This window comes from Alligator mississippiensis, chromosome 7 (genome assembly GCF_030867095.1).
Source record: "Alligator mississippiensis isolate rAllMis1 chromosome 7, rAllMis1, whole genome shotgun sequence".
Lineage (NCBI taxonomy): Eukaryota > Metazoa > Chordata > Crocodylia > Alligatoridae > Alligator > Alligator mississippiensis.
Genome location: NC_081830.1, coordinates 10657226 through 10678966, shown reverse-complemented (window position 1 = coordinate 10678966; position 21741 = coordinate 10657226). Strand labels below are relative to the sequence as shown.

The window sequence follows — 21741 nt, the reverse complement described above, 5'->3', positions numbered from 1 at the left end:
GCAAGGGTTCTCCAACGCCTGCCATTTTGAGCATGGAGGATGCCCAGGCATAGTGGGGCCTGGCATGTGGCAGTGGGCCCACATGGCTTGGCAAGGCCTCTGGTGCAAGCAAAGCCCTGTCAGGCTCTCCTCAGCCTTTTTTTTTTTTTGTTATAAAAGATATTTCTATATAGAGAGAGTTTTATATATATACATCCTCTATCATAAACTTTCCATCACACATCCTAAAACTACATTAAGAAATTTGCACTTTCTGTTACAATAAACACACCTACTTCCCTGTGCCTCCGCACACCCACCCTCACCTACCCAAATTACAGTCCTTTAGTCCAAACCCCAATTTGGGGTTTACATTCTCCGTTCATTCACTGTTCTTGTTGCAATCAATGTCTGTCACTTCCGCTGCTGCTGATCCTGTTGTAGTCCTCGCTGTCTCCAGGTCCAGTTGCGTGTCTGTCCTCTTCGTTCTCTTTGTCCACTTCCCCGCCCGGGGGTCTTTGAACAACCTGCGCCAGGTGCCGCTTTACCAGATGAAGTTGGCTACGTCCTCTCCACCCTCGCTCACCGATTTCCGGTGGTAGGACTGAAGTTCGCTCAGAAAGATTTTAACACAATCTGTTTCCTTGAGCTCGACGTGCCTGTATAACACCATGTTCCTGCACTGCCACAGGGCGCTTCTGACACAGGACACAAATCGGTTGAAGTGCGTTGTCTGGGACCGCTTTTGCTCAGTCAAGTATCTGTACGCCACTGCCTCCCTTGTCATCAACCTGACTCCTCTCACTCCTTCAAGGACTTGGCTTACCTTTTCCCCACACACCCGTGGCATACGGACAGTGCCATAGGAGGAGGTCAATGATCTCTGCTTCTTCTTGGCAAGTTTCCCTGCAGTAATTGAGTCAAATCCCTGGTCCTTCCTTGTACCTCCACGCCCTCACTGGGAGCACTCGGTGCATTATCAACCAGCTCAAGTCCCCGTGGTCCTTGCAGATGTCCTTGTGGAAGATCCAGTTCCAGTTCGGCCGTCCTCATTGGAGAGCGTCTCCATGGTCGACAGCTTGTCTCTACGCCGACTGCCCTCTGTATCTTTTTGTGGTTGGACATAGTCTAACCCGTACTCGCACTCAGCCACTGGCGTCCGTGCCTCTGCCATGTTCAAGATGGCAGCCAGGCACACCATTAGCAGGACCCACTCAGAGAAGGGCTCCAAAGGCTGGACAAGCAGTGACATGGTACCGTATTTATTGCCGGGAAGTGGGGGCGGGCGTGCTCCAGCCCTGTGAGGGGAGGGCAAATGACCAGGGGCTCGGCGGCTGTGGGTCTGCTCTGCACAGTGGACAATAGAAAGACCGAGACCTAAACCAAGATGGCTGCCAGGCCGCCTTAGGGCTCCTCACCTCGCAGCTGTAGGGAGACTGGGCCTGCGCAGAAGCAGCCCCGCTCTATCCAGAGAGCGGGAGCGACAGTGGCCCGCAGGAAAGGGAACAGCCTTTAGTGCGCAAGCGCAAGAGCGCTCCCGCCTGCCTCCCCTCGCTTCTAGTGTCTGGGATTAGTCCACTAGGCAGACACGGGGAGGGGGAGGCTCAGGCTTTACCCCTCTACTCCTTTCCCTGAATCCCTGTGGAGAACTGCCTCCCCGCTTAGTAAGTGACGTCCCATCATTAACCAGACGATGTGGACACGGAGGGGGATCGCCTAGACACCGGACGCCTCTCTCCCCCCCGCAACAAAATGGTTTGTTCCAAGCGCCCCCACCCACGGATTGGTGCACCGGGGAGGGCGGGGCTGGTGGCCGGCGGTGGGCGGGGCCCGGGAGGATATAAATACCGGTGGCTCGAGGGGCGCTGCTCTCACTTAGCCAAGCCTGCCGCTACGATCTGCTCTCTCATTGCCTCTTGCTTACGGTGCCGCCATGAACGGGCAGCTTAACGGCTTTCATGAGGCCTTCATCGAGGAGGGCAGCTTCCTTTTCACCTCCGAGTCCGTGGGGGAAGGACACCCAGGTCAGCCCCGGTGGGATCGGGGGGTGGGGGGAGCGCGACCCGGGGCTGGGCGGCGGGAAACGCCGACGTCCCGCTGCGCATGCGCCTTAGCTTGTGCGCGGGCTCCCCGGTGACGTAGGCGGGTGGGGAGAGGGGTGCCGCTTCGCGCATGCGCCACCGTCGCCGGGCGCGGGGTGGGCTCTCGCCGCATTGCGGCCGCCGCTGCGCACATGGTTCCCGGGCCGGGGCGGGGGAGCCGGGCGGGGGCGGGGGCTGTGGGGGGGGGGGGCGGGGGCCGATGGCCGCGCCCGCAGGGAGGAGGGTCTGTGCACGGGAGCAACGGCAGTAGTGTAGCTGGGCGCTCAAGAGTGGGCAGTTCCCCGAAGCGGCCATGGGGGGGGCAGGTGTCACCCTAGAGGCTGGGTTGAGGTGGGCGAGGGCTGCCCCAAAAGCCAGTATTGAGGGGGTGTTGGGGCCCCTCTGGGACCAGGGCCTGCCCCAGGAGCAGGATCTGGTGTGGGGAGCAGGTACCACTCCAGAAGGCAGGGCTGGGGGTTGGGTCCACCTCTGGGCCTGGGGGGCAATAGCTATGGCTGGAGCAGGATTTGGGGAGGGAGGGGGCAGGGAGCCCCCACAAGCCAGGATCGGAGGATTGTGGGGCAGGGATCAGAGCGCAGGGCAGGGGCATCGCTGGGGCACAAGGCAATGACGCCATGGTGGCGTGCGGCTCCGAGAGCGGCATGAATCACCCCAGGCGCATGTGATGCAGCGAGTGCCTGTGCTGCATGGCCTGGAGCAGAGCCTCATTGGGCTAGGACTCCTGTCATTAACCCCCCCCCCACGTGCTGCTTTACAGTTCTGAGTCTGGGGGACGCAGTGGAGAGCAGTGGTTAGAGCTGTCTATCCAGTCACAGTTGCCTCCTCTCCACATAGAGACAGCCATCGCGAAGCATTGCCCACACCAGGCTGGCTGGGGGGACTGAGCAGAGCCCCTTCATTCTCCCAGCACAGCTGTCCCCACGCTGGTACTGCCTCCGGGCACCTCAGCTCTCAGCCTTCCTCCCTTCCCCTGCCTCTTGCAGCCTCGTGGATTAGCCCTTCTCAATGGGCTCTTTGACACCGCTCCCTCCATTTCCATTACGCGCTGAGATTATCTCGCTATCGCCTTTGGCAGGACTTCAGTCCCCTTACGTCAGACAGTCCCTCCCAGGCCATGGCTCCATGTTTGGGCAGCCCTGTCTCCATTGTGATTCCCTTCTCTTCCGCTTGACATTTAAACCCCCCTCCCCTCTTGCCTCTTCAGCCTGCAGCTGTGAGGAACTGATCCCTTCCTTACTTCTAATAGCTCTTCCAATCATGGGCAGGCCTTGGGGCTGGCTTCTGCCCCTTTGCCCCCTTTATTTTACAGGGAAGATGGCATGCATTAGCATCTGCCTTGTGCAGTGGCTGAAGTGAACAGGGCTATTGCAACCAGTAGCTTTCAGCCTCCCTAATTAAAGGGTGTTTTGATTTCATTGCTTGGGGTAGAAGGCTGTATCCCCCAGTCACTGGCCAGGGAGCTGGATATACTGAGGGGAACAGTGTAAACTGTTGTGTCTCCAGACATGAGGTGTGATATTCTGTTACTGCCAACCAGAGGAAATTGGCAATCCAATTGGGGGATTGATGGGGGGGGAAAAAGGAATCAACTGACCCCATGGTTTGAGCACATACTGGATCCCCCTCAGCTGATCCCAGAAGGGTGTGGGGTGGCTACAGTGGGCTCAGAAGAAGCAGTGTCCATCTGATCACCATGCCTAGGAGCCTGGTGCTTCTTGCAGAGCCAGGCTCTGGGAGTTTCTGGACGGAGGCAGCTCTGTGCTGTAGCCAGCTGCGCACAGACCAGCTGAAACCAGTTGGGCAGGTTCAGCCCGGCTGTCTCCAGGGTGTACATTCTGTACACGAGAATGTACCAGTGCTGGAATCTGCCTTTGCAAAGCTGGGGAGGGGGAGCTGGCCAGCGGCTTCTTATCCAGGCCACAAGTGTCCCACCCAGCTGGCACTGGCGCTGTGATCTTGGCTTTTCTCGGGGAGCAGTCATGGGGACAGCTGGGGGAATAAAGGAGCATTGGGGTTTGGGTTATTGTGGGTAAAATGTAAGATCTAACCCAAGCTGGTGCCTTGAGACGTTGTGGATTCCATAGTAATGACTTTGGGGGGGGAGGCTGTGTAAGGCTACGGCTGTCACGGGGGATTCTTGGCTGATACGCAGGTAGTACTGGGACTTGGATACTAACAGGCTGCTGCTGGGCTTTTCCTCAGATAAAATCTGTGACCAGATCAGTGATGCAGTGCTGGATGCCCACCTCAAGCAGGACCCGGATGCAAAAGTAGCATGTGGTGAGTTCCTGGGCTGAAGGTCAGGATGGTGGTAGCTTTGAAGGACCCCCCACCTTCCCTGCCTTTGGCAGTGCCAGGCTGATCCTTGTTTCTCCTTCCCTTTCAGAAACAGTGGCCAAGACGGGCATGATCCTGCTGGCAGGTGAGATCACGTCGCGGGCGGCAGTGGATTACCAGAAGGTGGTTCGTGATACCATCAAGCATGTTGGCTATGATGATTCCTCTAAGGGTGAGTCTGTCTAGGAGGGCCTCAGTTTCCCCATTGTCTGAGCCCTCCTACCCTACCATATCTCAACCCCAACTTACTGAGAACCTGGCATCTCCTTCTAATGTGCCTCAGTTTCCCTGGCAGTCAGAATGCCTCCATGTCCCAGCCCCATCCCCCTGACAGCTTGCCATCTCCTTCCAAGTGGACCTGATTCCCTGGCTGCTTGAGCAATTCTTCTCTGCTGCCGTGGCCTCCTGTCCCAGCCTTGTTGTCCTAAGAGCCAGGGGCCTCCTAGGTGGGCCTCAATTTCCCCAAGTGACTGAGCTGCGGCTTCCCGCCACCCCCTATGTCCCACTTCCATCCCCCTGATGGTCTGTGGTCTTCTCCCAGGTAGGCCTCAGTTTCTCTGGCTATCTGAGTGCCCCTGTGTCTCTAATGGCCTGGATACCTGGTGGCCCATGTCCCAGCTCTGTCTCTCTGACTGGCCTGAGGTCCCCACCCACCCCCTTCCACCCTGTGGAGAGCCAGCCCAGTGACCCTGCCCCACTTGGCCCCTAGGTTTCGACTACAAGACTTGCAATGTGCTGGTGGCTTTGGAGCAGCAGTCACCAGACATCGCCCAGGGTGTCCACCTGGATCGCAGTGAGGAGGATGTTGGGGCCGGGGACCAGGTGAGCCATAGCTTTCAGGACAAGTGGGGATGTGTTGTAGCTGGGGCTGCCAGCAGGGGAAGTCTTCACCCTGCTGCTCCGCCCACCTATGCAGGGCCTCATGTTCGGCTACGCCACGGATGAGACAGAGGAGTGCATGCCACTTACCATTGTGTTGGCCCACAAGCTGAATGCAAAGCTGGCTGAGCTGCGGCGCAACGGTACCTTGCCTTGGCTGCGGCCTGACTCCAAGACCCAGGTGAGAGGGCAGACTGAGTGCATAGGACTGTGGGATATGCTTGGGGGGAGTGTTCCAGCCCCCTGTGTGTCCCCATCTGACCCCCTGATGGCCTGGGATCTTCTTCCAGGTGGGCCTCAGTTTCCCCAGCAGTTTGAGTGCCCTTGTGCCCCCTAGAAAATGAGACCCCAGGAGTCCTGTCTCAGCATCCCTCCCATTCCCACTTCCTTCCCACTGTTCCCTTGACAGCTTGGGGTTTCCTCCCAGGTGGGACTCTGGCCACCTGTGGTCCTCTGCCCCCTCAATTCCATTGGCCTGCTGCGCTGCGCCGCCCCCCCCCTCCCCCCCCCCCACACAATGTCCCAGTCCTGTCCCCCTGATGGCCTGAGGTCTCCTAGTGGGCTTCCATTTCCCTGGCAATCCAAGTGTTCCTATACCCTAGCCCAGAGGCTCCTTTAGGTGGGCCTCAGTTGCCACTGCCATCTGAGCCCTGCTCCCATGTTCTAGCTGCATGCTGCTGGTCATGGGCCAGGGGTCTCAGTTCTACTGCCCCAACCATCCACCCCTGACAGCATGGCCTCTCCGCAGGTGACGGTGCAGTACATGCAGGACCGTGGGGCTGTGTTGCCCATCCGCGTGCACACAATTGTCATCTCGGTGCAGCATGATGAGGATGTGAGCCTGGATGAGATGCGCGATGCCCTCAAGGAGAAGGTCATCAAAGCAGTGGTGCCTGCCCGCTACCTGGATGATGACACCATCTACCACCTGCAGCCCAGTGGGCGCTTTGTCATTGGGGGGCCCCAGGTCAGGCCCTGGATCTTCCCATCTCTGCATTACCCAGACTCCTTTGTTGCCTAGCCCTGGCTCCTGATATTACACAGCTGCCTTTGCTGTCAGCCCCCACCCTCTGGTATGCCCCAGGGGTACCTGGGAAGTCAGTGATAAAGACCACCTAGGTGTGGTTGTCCAGGGATCCCCCCTGGGGTCTTTGCATTCCTCCCTCCTAACACCCCGCCCCCAAGATCTCAGCCTCCCCACTGCAAAATTAGCATGAAAGCCATTTCAGTTTCCTCCATGTACATGAGGCTTCCAGGTGTCCCCCTTTGTGGCCTGCTGAACCTCAGAGCAGCCACGGACTGATTAATCTTTTCTTCCAGGGTGATGCAGGGCTGACAGGCCGCAAGATCATCGTGGACACTTACGGCGGCTGGGGGGCTCATGGTGGGGGTGCCTTCTCGGGCAAGGACTACACCAAGGTGGACCGGTCGGCGGCCTATGCTGCCCGCTGGGTGGCCAAGTCTCTCATCAAGGCTGGGCTGTGCCGGAGGGTGCTGGTCCAGGTATGGGGCAGGGGGGATGCTGGGGACCTGGGTAAGGGGAGAAAGGATGCTGGAGACCCTGTAGAACAGCTGAGGCATAGGCATGACTGAAAGGGAGCTCACAGCCTCATTTGGAGCTGTTAGAGGAGGCACTGTGCCAGTGGACTGGGTGATATCCTCTCCCAAGGTGACCCCAGCTGACCCCCAGAGCATGGAGAAAGGAGGGGGGAATCCTGCCCCACCAAGGAAATGAGAACCCAGGAGTCCTGGTTCTGTCCCTTGCTGCTACCCACTAAGAGCAAACCCAGGTGTCTTGGCTCCCTGCCTTAAGGAGCCTTTTTCTCAACTGGGAAAAGAACCGAGGCCTTCTCTAGACCGCATGCCTGCAGGGAGATGGGTGTGTGACCTCCCTCAGATGCCGGGGTCCCATGCCAACACTACTGTGCCCACCCCCCCTGCAGGTCTCATATGCCATTGGCGTCTCCCACCCGCTCTCCATCTCTATCTTCCACTACGGCACATCCCAGAAGACGGAGCGGGAGCTGCTGGACATCGTCAAGAAGAACTTTGACCTCCGCCCTGGCGTCATTGTCAGGTAACGGTGCCCAGGGGAGTGTTAACAAGGCAGGGGAGAATTATAAAGGGGTGAGGGCCAACAACTAGAGCTTCCCTCATGTCCCAGTGGGCTGAGTGGGGGCCAATGCCTTCGTGCAGAGATTGCCTTTAGACTCACCCAGCGGGGTAGCTCAGGGCCTCGGCTGCCACCATCTGTGTTAACCAGTGTTGGATGCACGATAGAAGATAGAGCAGCTCCACCTGTGCCCGGAAGCCCGGGGCCCCCAGCCGAGGGGAGGGGGGTAAGTATTGGGGGGGCTTCACCCACTGGTTGCTTCTGAGACAGCTCTGCCTTCTCTGTGCTCTTGTCCTTTGCTTTGATGCTAACTCATGGGCAGTGCCTGCTACTAAGGCCAGGGTACACAGTGACTCCAAGGGGGGGTAGAGACTGAGGAACTACAGCAGGAGCTGGCATGATGGAGACAATGGGCATCTCCGTGGTAGATGCAGTTCAATGCTAGACCGGTGTCCTGTGCTTTGCCAAGGCAGAAAGAACCCAGGCAAACCCTATGCTAGGTTGGACTGTTAGCATCTAGCTGAGAGCTCTGCGAATCAGTTGGCCACAAACACCAGCTCAGCACCTGCTAAAGGCAAGCAACATGGCTAGGGATGATGAAGGGAACTGTGAACAAGACACAGTATTCTGATGCCCCTTTATAAATCCCTGGGACAGCCACACCTTGAAATACTGCACCTAGTTCTGGTCCCCACACCTCCAAAAGGAGATGGAAGAACTAAAGATGGAGAAAAGGGCAACAGGGATGTTGAGTGGTATGGAGGGGCTTCCAGATGAGGCGAGGCTAATGAGTGGGATGGATAGATAAAAGTGTGGGGTGAATGGTTGGATAGGGAGATAGAGATGAGTGGGTAGGTGGTGTGGGGTAGGTAGATGGATAGAGTCTAACAGGAAAGCTGGAATGTGTGGGAATGGATGGATGGATGGATAGAGCCCGGGGTGGATGTATGGATAGCCAGGCCTGCTCAGCATAGAAAAGAGGCTTGAGTGGGGCCAGGATGAGGGTTTCCAAACCCTGAGCTGGCAAAGAGGAAGCCAGGGCAGTTGATTACTGCCATCTCCCCCAGACAATGGGTGCTCACAGTATGATGCCCACAGTCTGAAGTGAGCACAAGGCAGTTGTGCTTGCTGTGGGGAATGTAGGGGTGGGATTCGTCCAGAGCTAGGGAGGAGGTGGGACTTCAGCCAGAAAGACAGGACCCTTAGAGCCAAGTGGCATTGGGTGCTCTGGAGCATAGGAGTGGGGCATGGCCTCTGGATCAGAACCTCCTGAACCTTCAGTCTGGGAGGCTACAAGGGCGACATGAACGGGGAAAATCCCCAGTGCCCCCTCTCTTCCAGCTTTGGCTCCCTGCTCCTGCGTGACACAGGAGACAGGGCAAGCTGGCCCTGTCTGAGGGTCTGAGCCAGTCTATGGCAATTCTTATGTTCTTATGGCTTGTATATTCCAGGGAACTGGATCTGAAGAAGCCCATATATCAGAGGACGGCAGCCTATGGCCACTTTGGTAGGGACAGCTTTCCCTGGGAAGTTCCCAAAAAGCTTAAGTACTGACGTTGTTAGGCTTTTCCCCCTCACCCTTGCTAGCGTCGGCTACAGAGAAGCTTGCAGGCTCTGGGGGGGAAGAGCTCCCTAATGCCCCTCTTTCTATCCCCTTTCCCCACCTACCTCCTTCATGGCTAACTCAGCTGCTGCCTGTGGGCTCGGCCGTAGCCACCACCTGTTGCCATCACTCCGTGGGGGACCACTGGCTGGCTAGGCCCTATCCTCATTGCTTCCCCATGGGCTCTTGTGTGCTTAGCCAGGCTCCCTACCCCTCCCCATCCAACACCCACAGCCACCATTCTCCCCCCCCCAGCAGCTTGCCATCGTTAACAAATCCAGTCCTTTTATTTTTAATACGTCCTCCCCGTCTCAAGCAAAGCCCTGATTTTAATCTTGCCTTCTAGCCTGTTCTATTATATTCCCCATGTCTGATTTAATTTGAATTCTCGGAGGATGTACGTAATAAGACAAAAGTCCCGGGAGCAATCTCGAGCCGCGGTGCTCTCATTCCCCCTCCTCTCTACACAAGCCGAATTTATTCCACACTGCACAAAAAAACTCCCTCCTCTTTCCCAGATGGCTTTTTATTTTCAACTCAAACCAGGTTTCTCAGCCCAGCCAGGTGGTGGGGGTGGCTCTGAAGCACCGGTGTAGCTACAGAGAAGCCGGCTTTGCGTTCGGAGCCTCCCTTGGTTTTGGACGGGGACTTGGGGGGAGGTGGGATGCGAACCCTTCATACTTGAAGCGTTTTTTCTAACGGCTTATTTATTGTGTTCTGGGCAGGGGGTGTGAGTACAGAGAAGCCCCTGGCCCAGACGGCAGCTTTTTTAAACCTTATATAGACTTTGGCCCTTTTGGGGTGTCTTGCCATGGTTTTTTTTCCCCAGAATTCCCTGCTAGTGGCCCCAGGTGTCCTACAGAAAAGCCTGGGGTGGCTCCTAACCAGGGGGTCTGGCTGATGTTACACTTGAGGGGAGGGTTTAGGGCAGGACCGAGGGGGCCGGTGTGCCTAGCTGGGCAGGCTGTCGAATCCGTGGCTGGTGTAGTACAGAGAAGCCAGCTTGTTTACACGCTCAGCCCTCCCCCTGCCGCCACGCCAGCCCCCCCCCGGCGCCAAGTGCCTTGGGCCAGAGGGTTATTACGTATGTCTGCGGGGGGTGCTCCATGAACTTGAAGGTCTCAATAAAGCGCTAGGTTCTACCTTACCTGGCTCCCGTGCTTCCGTGTTGGGTGGGAGGCTGCAGGTGGAGGGTGGGGGGAAGTGCACCTTGATGTGCCTGAGGAAGATTGGCTGTGGCTGGCAGGGGTAGGGTCTGGTACCTAGTGTCAGCCAAGACTCGTTCTGGTGAGGCAATTTTGCTGGTCCCCACAGCTGTTTGCCCAATGCCTGGGTAGGAATCCTGCATCCATCTCTTCCCCTGCCCCCCTGCAAGCCCTAATTGCATAGCCTGGGCCAGGGAGTCTACTGTTGTAGATACCCTGTGTCCATGGGCCAAATGACATGCTCTCCTATGTGCCCTTCAGCTACCCTCAGAGTAGAGCGCCAATGGGGAAACTGTCACGACTCCACTCCACCCCAGAGACAGAGCACGGCACTAGGCTAGAAACAAAGGTTTATTGCAGAGGCTGAAAACCCCTTGTGAAGTGATAGTGGTCCCCCTGCAGTGAAGGGCAGGGGGAGGTTCTGGCACCCACAGAAAGCTGACCCCTCCTCTGAGGCAGTCCTGGCACCCACCTCCACCACAGCCTTCCTATGACACTGAAAAGAATTCAGGTGTCTGGGCTGCCCCCTGGCTGCATGGGCACAGTATGAGCCACTCCCTGGATGCCTGGGTTCCCTGTGGCTCACAGCTCACTGTGCTTGTGTGGGTGGTGCCTGGCACCAGGCTCCTGCATGTTGGCGTAGGCCACCTCCTGTGCCAGCTGCTCCAGCGGGGGGCGCCCCAATACCAGGTTCCTCACTGAGATCAGGGTCATCAACAGGCTGTTGGGGTACAGGTATCAAGACAGACTCCTCCCATGCCCAGGTTGGGGGGTGGGGTGGCTATATTGAGGACAGCTATGGTGGCACAAGGGATGTGGTGAGCACCTGACAAGCCTGGTTAAGGAAGGGACTGGCTATGAGGGTGGGGATGTGGCCCAGTGGGAGGAGCTGTAGCCCTGAGGGGCAGGGCTGTGGCTGCAGAGAAGGAGGGAGAAGGTGATGATGCAGAGGCCTTATTGGGAGCTTAGCATGGTGGGAGGAGCTATAAGAACTTGGATGTGGCTGGCAGAGGTGGCAGGGCCTGATTCTGCATGGAAGTGCCAGTGGGAAGAGTTTAGCAGGGGAAGGAGCCATAGAACAGGCATGCCTGCAGAACAGTAGGGAGAGATGGATGCTTGGAAGGAAGAACTATCTATGCCCTTGGAAGCATGGCTACAGACGGGGAGGGGCATGGGCTGATTTGCATATGGCACTTGACTAAGGAAGATGAAAACATAGGCAATGCGTAGGGGTGCCCCCCCTGAGAGCAAGTGCTCTTGGCTTAGGCAATGTGGGGAGGGCAGGTAGAGCACTGGTGCCCCCCCAAGAATTGCCATTGGCACTCCCAGGCTCGGCATCTGGCTCTGGGGGGACCCCTGCTGCCATGGCCACCTGCGGCTGGTCCCTGCCTGGCCTGCATTGACACCTGCGTGCAGTTGCCGTACCCCGCCCCCCAGCTTTAGGAGGCATGCATCACCTATGGATAGGAAGAACCATGGCCATGGGGGCGCGGCTATGAAAGGGGCATGGCCTAGTTGGCACAAGGGCTGGATTAAGATGCAGTACAGTGGGAGGAACTATGGCCCTGGGGGCATGGCCTGACAGCCAAGGGGGCGGGACCTGTCTCACCTGCGGCGGAAGAGGAAGTACTTGCGGGTGGCAAAGCGTGCCAGGCGCTGGCCCAGGGGCTCGAGGCGCCGGCGCTGCAGCTCCTCCAGGCGGCGCTGCCGGCGCAGGAAGGTCCTGACCAACGGATCGGTGCCAGGCGCTGCCTCCCCTTCCCCTTCGGTGCTGCTCAGCAGTGCCTGCAGCTCAGGTGGCAATGGCTCCACCTCTGGAGGCCAAAGCAGGGTCAAAGGGTCAGGCAGGGGGTGCTTGTGCTGGGTAAGTACAGGCAGGCATGGTACCCAGACTCACCGGAGCCATTTTGCACACGGTCATGCAGCTCCTGCAGCCGGGTGAGGTTACGCTCCAGGGCCAGGTCCGTGGTGTTGATGTAGATGTACATGTAGCACGAGGGCTCTGAAGACACCGTGTGCACTTTGTGGTAGGCACCTGCTGGCAGCTGGGGGACACTAGCCAGGTAAGGGTGGGTCCATGGGCTCACCCCACCACCCCTTTCCCACCTCCCAGCCCCCCGCAGCCTCACCTGGAGCTGGTCACCCTGGCACAGTGTGTGGTTGCGGCCCTCGGCCACGATCTCCACAGTCACCTCCCCCTGCAGCAGCTGCAGGCTTGTGTTGCCTAGGTCCTCGCTCACAAAGTTCTCCAGGTGCAAGCCTTGGGGGTTGGAGGTAACAGAGTGGGTTGGGGGAGGAGGGTAGTGAAGGAAGTAGAAGGGGTAATGAAGTGGGTAGAGGAGGTAGGAGGGATAATGGGACAGGGTAATAGAGGAGAGCAAGGGTAATAAAAGAGGTTGGAGGGGGTGGGGGTAATACAGGTGTAGGAGAGTAAAAGTGGGTAGTAGCAGAAACCTGTTACCACCAGAAATAAACCTGAATGGCAGCCAATTAACCAACATCAAGTCCTTTTGCTACCTAGGTAACACAATTACTGAGGACACCATCATTGACAAAGAAAAAAGACTGCAGACAAGCCGGGGGTGCTCGAAGTGTCTACAAAATACCAAGTATACGCAACTGTTGTCCTCCTCTGTCTTCTATGCTTGTTACAGACCTGCCCCCTCTTATCACTGCCATATCAAAAAACATAACTACCTGCAACAACGCCACCTACACAGTATAGCGGGTATTAAATGGTCTGACAAAATCATCAACAATGCAGTACTATGACTGGTGGAAGCCATGATAACACGAAGGCAAATGACTTGGGTCGGCCATGTCATACATAGGGACAACAATCAAGTGCCTAACAGAGTTCTGTATAGTGAATTTGAAAGAGCAGGAAGGTTGGCCATCCCAAACTCTGCTACACTAACTGCATTAAGCGGCAGATACAGTCTACTGGGCTTGACTTAATGTCCTGGGCAGATATGGCCTATTGTAAGTGAGCTTCGTGCTCCGCAATGAAGGAAGCAGAACGAGCAACAGAATATCACTGCACCAACTTGCCCTGGCACATCTCCTGAACCCTACATATGAATGACCTTCCTTATGTGTAGGAGTAATGAAGGAAGTGAGTAGTGGGGGCAATAGAGGAGGTTGGGGTATGGATTATGGAGGTGAGGGGGGACCCACTGTCTCTGGATAACCTGGTACTGCACCTGGGAGGGTTCCAGTGCCAGCAGTGGTATCCACCCCTGCCCCTCCTTGCCCAAGCTGGGCCCAGCCCTGTGACCCCTAGTGAGGTTGGGGTAAGCCCTGGGGTCAATCTGCCCAGCCTCAGCTATTACCCAGATTCCTGTGCTGCCCGACCCTGGCTCCTGACATTACACAGCCTCCTGTGCTGCCAGGACCCACCCCAGGCTACCCCTGGGCTACCTGGAAAGTCGGCAATGAAGACCACCTCGGTGTGGTTGTCCAGGGAGCCCTCGATCTCCTGCAGCCGGGCACGCCAGGGTGACAGGTCCACAAGCAGTGGCTGCAGCCAAGGCGTGGGCCGGAAAGGCGACCACTCAGCCCTCACGATGTCCACCCGTGGGTCAAAGAGGCTGGCAGGGCCAGGAGGAGGGGGTGTGAGTGAGGACCTTAACCCTCAACCTCTGCCCTTTGCCCCCCACCCTCTGCTCACCGCTGCTGGAAACGGTCATTGATGGACACCCAGATATCAAAGTAGATGTGGGGCTGGGACACGTTGTAGGAGGCTAGGCGCTCACTGAGGCAGGTGGCGTACTGCTTCAGCATGTCAGCATGGTCCTTCCAGCGCCGGCTCTGGGTAAATACCTGCCCCAGGGTTCATGGGTGGTCATTAGGGACCAGAGGGAACACAGCTTAGTGGGGCAAACAGGGTCCACGTGCCAAGGAGCCTGGTGTCCTGGGATGGGGGGGGGGGCACCATCCACCACCCAATTCTTGTCTCTCCACAGGCCTGGCTTCACCACTGTGCTCCCTGCCTCGCTTTCCCCAATGGTCATTAGGGACAAGAGTGAACACAGCTTTGCACTTACCCCTGGCTTGAGGTAACCGACCTCGCCCGTGAGGCCATCACGGTAGGTGATTTTCACATGCTGATGGGAGCGGGAGTGAACCATCATGTCCCATGAGTAGCCATACAGCCCATTGGTCCAGTTGTTATAGCCCTGGGGGGGGGAGGGGGAGTAGGGGGCAGGGTCAGCTAGGGGGTGGGGCCTGGGGTGACTCCACCCCTGAGCTTTCCACTCTGCAGGGGACATTTGGCAGAGGGACAACTGTGCTGTCCTCCACTGGGCAATCCCACAGCAGTACCCACAATCTTTTACTCTGCACTGCCAGCCCTGCCTCCCTGCACTACCCAGACTCCTTTGCTGTGTGGCTCTGAATGACAAGGAACCCCTGGCTGTGATGCAGAGGGAGAGAAAAAGGGGTGCCTGTGCCTTTACAGTGGACAGTGCCACCAGGCTATACAAGCCTGGCACCAGGAAGCATTGGACAGAGGTGTCCTAGCAAGGGAAGAGAGGAGCTGCTGGTGATCAAGCTGAACCAGGGCTGGGGGCAGGGTCTGGGAGAAGTTGGCCGTAGGGGTCAGACTCTGGCATTTCCCAGCATGCCTTGTTCCAGGCTCCCCAGCCCCATTTCCCAGCATGCCTTGCAGTGCCTCACCTGGGTGATGAAGTGGGAGTATGGCAGGAAGAGCTGCTCCAGCACGTAAAGCAGGGTGAAGGCAGCACCAACATGCTGTCGCAACCCCAGCCCCCGGCTCTGATCCGGGGGGCTGGGCTCCGGGGGCTCCAGAGAGGGCAAGGCCCAGCGCAGGCAGGCGGGCGCCCTGGCAGTCAGGCAGCGTGGCCAGGCTGGGTGGCAGAACAGTGGGCTGGCAGCCATCATCACATAGGGGAACATGCCTGCCAGGACGGGAGTGGTGGGGTCAGTCAGCTGCCTGGGTTCCATACTATTGGACCTAGGGGACTTGAAGGGGGAAGCAGGTTGGCAGCCAGGATGGGAGCAGGACCTGGAGGATGAGAGCGGGGGCGGGGGGGGCCAGGGAGCCCAGACGCCTGGGTCTCCTGCCCGTGCTCACCGATGCTGAAGAGCTGGGAGTTCATGCAGTGGAAATAAGTGACGAAGATGAGGGCCACAGGCCGGGTGGCATCAAAGAAGAGCAGGAAGCCAGCTGACAGATCCAGGACCAGGCCCCCGCCATGCACCACCAGCAGGCTCGTCATCTCTTCCGACAGCACCAGCCTGAGGGGCAGAAAGAGTGGGGTGAGGGACCTCCCCAAATGCCCTTGATCTCCTCCCACTCCTCCGCTACCTGCAGGCCCCAACTCTGGAGTCATTTGTCAGGACATCATCTGGTTTCCATGGAGAACCCTCCCAACCCCCAGCTTGGATTGGGGAAACCCCCGAGCCATGGAATCCACTGTCAGACCTGGCCGCTAGGAGACAAATGGCAGCCCCTGGTGCCAAAGGCAGGGAGGCTGGAAAAGGCTGGACCCAGAGTGACCCTAAACCCTTGGATTTGCCCCTCCTCCCCCACTCACCGGAAGGGGCTGAAGAGCCAATGGCGAGCCAGAGAGCCCATGGAATAGCCGCCCACCCAATCAGCATCCAGCTTCTTGATGCCCGCGATGAAGTAGACAATGAAGATCTGCAGGGGAGGTGATGGGTAAGTGATGGCAGGAGCTGGGGAAACCGAGGCAGGCTGGTAGGCCCTGAAGAGGGGAGCACCTGCCAGGAGGGGGCCCCTGGAGGGGTGGAAACTGAAGCAGGGGAGTGGTGGGGGGATGGAATCCAGCTGTCCTGGCTTTAGGCACCCCTCAACTAGCCCCAACCCATCTGACCCCCCCCTACCTCCCACAGGTGTACAAGGAAGGGAACCCAAGTGTCCTGGTTCTCAGGCTTCCTCCTCTAACTCAGTCTTCTCCCAGATCAAGGGAAGAACCCAAGCATCTAGTAGCTACAAGCCCTGGTCTGCCAGACCCAGGGCTGGCGGGTCTCAAAGGCAGGCAAACCTGAAGAAAGGGTGCCCAGAAGGATAGAACCCAAGCTCTGGGTACCCCATTTGCCCAGCCCCGACCCATTGGAGCCTATGACCCTGGAAATGGAACCCAAGTGCCTGGCATGCCTCTACCCCCACTACCTGTGCCCGCAGCAGTGTGTAGTTCCACAGGGGCACTGGGGTGTTGCGCTTCCGCGGGTTTAGGAGCCCATCAATGGACCTGGGGATGGTGGGGGCAGAGTCCTTCCAGGAGGGAAAGAACCCAGGTGTCTGGGCTCCCAGCCTCCTGCTATAACCAGCAAGCCCTGATTCTCTCCCAGCTCTGGGACAGAACCCAGGCTTCCAGCACCAGCACCACTCCCCCCAGCCCCCCCCCCCAAGACAGTAGGGGTGGAGCCTGGGTAGGCCCTGCCCCTTGCAGCCCCACCCACCATGAGGCCCCGTCCACCTCTGGCCACACCCCCAGGCTCCTCCTCCTCCAACTGCCCCTTTGCCTGCTCCTGCCCCAACAGCCCTGTACCCCGCTCACTCCATCCGCACAAGGCCTTGCCCTTGGCATTGACTCCACCCCCTCCAGTGGCCACACCCCCAGCTCCTCCCTCTTGAATGCTCCTGCCCCCATTGGCCCAGCTCCCTAGAAGCCCCGCCCCAGCCCAGCCCTACCAGCAGCGCTGGGCACCCAGCAGGCTGAGCTGGAATGCCAGCAGGCCATAGAGGTAGGAGTGGTTGTTCCAGGTGGTCTTGTCCAGCAGGAAGATGTACCAATAAGGCAGCATGAAGAGCAGGCAGCTCAGGCGGTAGGCGCAGCCCAGCATCACGCCCACAGCGCCTGTGGGCACATGGTGCCAGGACCCCAGCACCAGCACAGCACCTCGGCTCAGTGGGCGGGGTGGGGAGTCCAGGTGTCCGGGCTCTCAGGTCCCGCTAGACACCGCTTCCCTCCCATGTCAAGTAAGGAACCCAGGCTTCCTGGCTCTAGGGTGCCTGTGATGAGACCCAGGCATCCTGGCTCCCCTTACCACCCACTGCCCTAAGGGTTTGCTAGGGGGAAACTGAGGGGGGCTACAGAGAACCCAGGCATCCTGGCTCTGCAATGCCAGGGGAGAGAAGTCCTGGCTGCCACAACCCCTCATGCAGCAGGGCTGGCAGGAGGAAAAACTGAGGCAGGGACAGAACTTGGGCATGCTGGCTGCCTCCCTCCCCCAGGGCCCAGGTTTTAGAGGTGGGCGGTGTTTCCTGCCCCTGGGGGCTCTTGGTCCCAGCCCTGCCCCCTGCCTGAGCCCTGCCCCCTCACCCAGCAGCATGAGCAAGTAGAGCAGGTACATCCAGTCAAGGGGCAGGGGAGCCAGGCTGTCGAAGAGAGGGAAGCGGCAGACCTCCAGCCCATCCAGGTACTTGTGGTCCAGGTAGCCCAGCCCCCGCTCTTGCGGGATGTCCAGTGCCATCAGCAGCCCTGGTGGGAGGAGGGGGCACAGGGGTCAGGGGAATGGGAGAGCTCCTGGCTGCCCCCCACCATGGCTCCATCCCCAGCTGGAGGACAGGGATGAGGGTGAGGAAACTGAGGCAGGGCAGAAGTGGGGCTGGAGATGGGGAAACTCAGGCAAAGTGGAGCTGGGGCCTAGGTGTGCTAGAGGCGGGGCTAAACGTGGGGAAACTGTGGCAGCTGGAGTGGGGGGGGGTCAGTGCTGGAGATGGCGCAAGGGGTGGGGGGAGTTGGGAGAAGGAGGGGCAGCTGGGTGGGCGCCAGCGCTCCTCTCACCCAAGGCCAGGTCAAAGGTTGTTCCTCCCCTGCTGACAAGTGTTGCAACAGGGCTCCTCCCCTGCAACTGGACAGCACCGTGGGGGTTAGGAAGAACCTGGGAGTCCCCTGCCCCAGCCTGCAACCCCTGCCAGGCCCAAGGGGGACGGGCCAGGACTTCTGGGTTCTCTGCCTCAGTTTCCCTGAAGGGAGCTGCCCACAGAGTGATGCTGTGCATGCCTGGCACTGCATCCAGGCATGTACAGCATGGGGTGGCAGGAGAGGAATGCAGATGCTCCATATCTGGCCCCCCGACTCCTGGGTCTCCAGCAGGCCGCATGCCTCAGTTTCCCTGCTGCAAACCAGTCCACAGGGGGGGCTGCCCACATGCCCAGCAGTACAGCCCAGGCCTACAGGGGCACGATGGGGACAGAGACCTGCCCCACAGTCTGGCCCTGGACTCCGGGGTCCCTGCCCGCCTGCCCTGCCTCAGTTTCCCACATACCGAAGAGGATGCGGAAGGCAGCCAGGGAGGCTGGGTCCGTGGGCCGGTTGAGGAGGCGGACGAGGCGGGTCCAGCTGCTTAGCTCCCACCAGTCGAAGCCCAGTAGGCGCCGGGTGCGGCTCGGCCCGTCTTGGGGGGATCCCGCCGGCGCCTCGACCCCCGGGCCTGGCCGGGGCCCGGCACGCGGCCTCCGGCGGGGGGGCGGCTCCTGCATCGGGGCAGCTGCGGGGCGGGGGTGCTGCCCCTCACTCTCGGCCGCAGCCTCCGCCCCCCACACCTCCGCCCTGGAACCCCTCAGGATTAACCTTTTCAGCGCCGGGGCTCCCCAGGCAGCGCCAAGGGAGGAAAGGAAGCCCGACCCCAACCTCGGTCACGTGACTCCACGGACCCCAGACGTCCGAGGGTCCCAGGCGGGGAACCGTACCCGGTACCAGGAGGGCGTTCCGTGGCCGAATAACTTTGTTAGGTCCCGCCCCGCCCCGCCCCCTTCCCTCAGCTCCGCTCCGTCGCGGACACGTCACCAACAGCGGTCGCCAAGCGCGGCAGCGGCAGATGTCGCAAGAAAGAGGCTGGCGCTTTACCGCGGCACCTGGAAATCCTCCTCCCTTCCCCAGGCAGCCTTCTGCGCATGTGCACTGAGGGCAAAGGCGCGCCCCCTGGTGGCGACGTGCGCTTTGCAGAGCCCCGCAAGGAAACAACCCGGCAGCGGGAGTCAGTGGTTAGAGCGGGGTGGAGCCCGGACGTCTGGGTTCTCTCCGGCCCTTGCCCCTCGCTCCCGGCCTGCTCCCCGGTGCCCCTCACTCTCGGCCCGGTGCTCGGCGCTGTAGGGCTTTAAGCCGCGAGGGAGGTGCCGGCACCTGCCGGGGCGGGGTGGGGCGGGGCGCGGCGGGAGCAGGAAGCTCGCAGCTCGCCCCGAGCTCCGGCAGCAGGAAGCGGCGGGACCCCAGCGGGGTCGGTGAGCGGGGGCCGGGGACCGGGGACCCAGGTGTCCGAGCCGCTCGGAGTTGGGGGAAGACCCCGGGCGCCCCCCCATGACTACCGCCCCCATGAGCTCCCAGAGCTGCGGAGGGACCCAGGCGTCCGAGCTCCCCCCACACCCAAAGGGGAAGTCCGAGGCTCAACGGCAAGTGGGATGTGGCAGCTGCCCGTGCCCCCGCTCCCGACCTGCAGCTCCCCTCCCGGCCCGCCAGCCCGCTCCCTGGCTGATGCCCCCCGCTCCAGGACCCGCTGGGACACGGCCCCGCCCCGGGCCGGGCGGTGGTGGCAGGACACCTGGGTTCTTGCCGCCCCTACCCGTGACTTTCCGCCTCAGTTTCCCCTGTGCGGCGGGAGCGGGGAGGATTATAGCCCGGACCCTGCCCGCGGAGGGGGCAGTGGAGCCCGGGACCAAGGCGTCCGGGGCTGAGTAGCAAGGGGGGGGCTGCTTCTGATCTCCATGGGAACAGCCCTCCTCAGCTCTGCAGGCAGCGAGGGCCTAGTGGTTAGATCCCCAGATGCCAGGGTTTCCTCCCCAGCTCAGTGGCAGTGAGCTCATAGTGGTTAGAGGTAAGGGGCACCTGGACGCCTGGGTTCTTTCCCCAGCCCAGCGGGCAGCAGTGCTCTAGTGGTCAAGAGTCCCAGGGTGGCAGGACTCTGCTGCCTCAGCATCTCGAGCGTAGGTGTGGGGGCAATTGGAGGTCCCCCTTCTTCCGGTGTGAGTTAACCCCTGGTGCCCATGCAGCAGGTGACAGGATGGCATCGGAACATGTGCGGGACCTGCAGAGTGAGGTGGAGGGCGTCAAGAGCATCATGACGCAGAATGTGGAGCGGATCCTGGCCCGCGGTGAGAACCTGGACCACCTGCGCAACAAGACTGAGGACCTCGAGGCCACTGTGAGTCCAGAGGTGTCTGGGGGTCTCGGTGCCACGGTTGCCCCTCAGCTCCCAGCCTCCACGGAAGCCCCTGGTCCCACCCTGGGAGCGGTTGCAAGCTTTAGCCACAGCCCAGCTGGGGGAGCTGCTGGGCAGGGGACTTGTACCCATATTCTGTGAGGGGATATTGGGGGCTATGGGCATCTTGGGGATCCTAGGAGACTATGGGGCCCCGGGGGGGACGGGGCGCTACATACAGGGCAGATGCGACAGGCCTGGAATCTGCAGAGAGCTTTTAACTCTGAAGCCCAGTGATGGCAGCTCGCAGACTCTCAACCAGACACTATAGGGGGCTGCTCCGCCTCCCACTCAGATCTCCCCCCATGAGTCCCTAACCCCCTGTGCACCCCACAGTCGGAGCACTTCAAGACGACAACGCAGAAGGTGGCACGCAAGTACTGGTGGAAGAACATCAAGACCATGGTTATCATCGGCCTCATTGTTGCCATCATCCTCATCTTCATCATCCTCTTCGCTACTGGCGTCATCCCCTCCTAGGCCCTCCAGGCCCCACCCCTGGGCTGGGAGGGGTATTGGGGGCTGAAATACCACCCCCCACCCAACTGGGGCAAGTGGGTGGCTGGAAATGCCCCTTCCTAGGTGGGGGAGGAACCGGGGGTTGGGAATTGCCCCAGCTTGTGGGTATTTGGAGCCTGGAATTGCTCCTCCATGGCTTAGAGGAGGGATGGGGGTAGAATTACCCCAGCCTTGGGGTATTGGGGTCCTGGAATTGCCCCAGCCCTGCTGAAGGGGCAATGTGGGGCTGAACTACCCCCAAGTTGGGGCAATTAGGAAACTAAAATTGCCCCTTCCTTGCTTAGTGGATATTGAAGGGCTAGAATTGTCCCAGCCTTGGCATATTGGGGTGGAATTGTCCCCTCCTGGCTGAGGTGGGTATTGGGGTTTGAAATTTGGGAGGGGTATTGTGGGCTGGGACTCCCAGGCTGGTATGGGGGGTGGAGAAATTAACTCTGTGCCTTTTAATAAGGGAGGTGGCAGTCTCTGCCTTGAGGTCCCTTCTGTCCTTGGGGATCTATTAAGTGCCTGGGGTGGGGTTCCTGTTACCCCAGACCCCTCCCCCAATCTGCCTGAGAGGGGGCAGCTAGGGGTGGGGGTGTATTTTATATGCCACTGTATTTATATGCCCCTAGCCAATAAACCAGTGGAGTCAAAGGCTGCGTCTGCTGCATCCCTGCGGGTGGGGAAACTGAGGCGGGGCAGTGAACCCAAGTTCGGGGACAAAAGCCCTGCTACCAGGGCTCCTGGCAGCGCTGGTGCAGGGCCCTGCCAGGCAGTCGGGGCAGACAATGGGCGCAGTGTCTGGGATTCCCCCTCTCCCCGCTAGCAGCTGGG

The 21741-nt window shown here is 59.6% G+C and overlaps 3 protein-coding genes across 8 annotated transcripts; 2 read left to right on the top strand and 1 right to left on the bottom strand.

Annotated features, from left to right (window-relative positions):
- Positions 1–1836: 1836 nt before the first annotated feature.
- MAT2A (methionine adenosyltransferase 2A) lies at positions 1837–13582 on the top strand. Of its 2 annotated transcripts, none has more exons than XM_059730528.1 (9): positions 1837–2003; positions 4284–4361; positions 4468–4590; positions 5128–5240; positions 5335–5478; positions 6046–6264; positions 6618–6800; positions 7241–7374; positions 12740–13582. In XM_059730528.1, exons 1-9 carry the CDS (start codon positions 1913–1915, stop codon positions 12741–12743), a joined length of 1089 nt encoding a protein of 362 aa, XP_059586511.1. In that variant the 5' UTR covers positions 1837–1912; the 3' UTR covers positions 12744–13582. The 2 variants fall into 2 exon arrangements, with proteins under 2 accessions (XP_059586511.1, XP_019343238.1); XM_019487693.2 differs by lacking the exon at positions 12740–13582 and adding an exon at positions 8862–10160.
- On the bottom strand, positions 10552–18952 carry GGCX (gamma-glutamyl carboxylase). Its single transcript, XM_059730525.1, has 14 exons — positions 18478–18952; positions 17529–17687; positions 16898–17063; positions 16376–16454; positions 15777–15883; positions 15314–15477; positions 14896–15137; positions 14265–14396; positions 13889–14040; positions 13639–13808; positions 12348–12478; positions 12116–12263; positions 11828–12032; positions 10552–10939 (listed from the first exon to the last, which is right to left on the bottom strand). The coding sequence occupies exons 1-14, from the start codon at positions 18689–18691 to the stop codon at positions 10801–10803; spliced, it is 2208 nt and encodes a 735-aa protein (XP_059586508.1). The 5' UTR covers positions 18692–18952; the 3' UTR covers positions 10552–10800.
- VAMP8 (vesicle associated membrane protein 8) lies at positions 15881–21561 on the top strand. Of its 5 annotated transcripts, none has more exons than XM_059730544.1 (3): positions 15881–15901; positions 20198–20349; positions 20743–21561. In XM_059730544.1, the coding sequence occupies exons 1-3, from the start codon at positions 15898–15900 to the stop codon at positions 20884–20886; spliced, it is 300 nt and encodes a 99-aa protein (XP_059586527.1). In that variant the 5' UTR covers positions 15881–15897; the 3' UTR covers positions 20887–21561. The 5 variants fall into 5 exon arrangements, with proteins under 5 accessions (XP_059586527.1, XP_019341756.1, XP_006275073.1 ...); XM_019486211.2 differs by lacking the exon at positions 15881–15901 and adding an exon at positions 19202–19432 and having other exon boundaries at positions 20201–20349; XM_006275011.4 differs by lacking the exon at positions 15881–15901 and adding an exon at positions 19202–19432.
- The last annotated feature ends 180 nt before the right edge of the window (positions 21562–21741 follow it).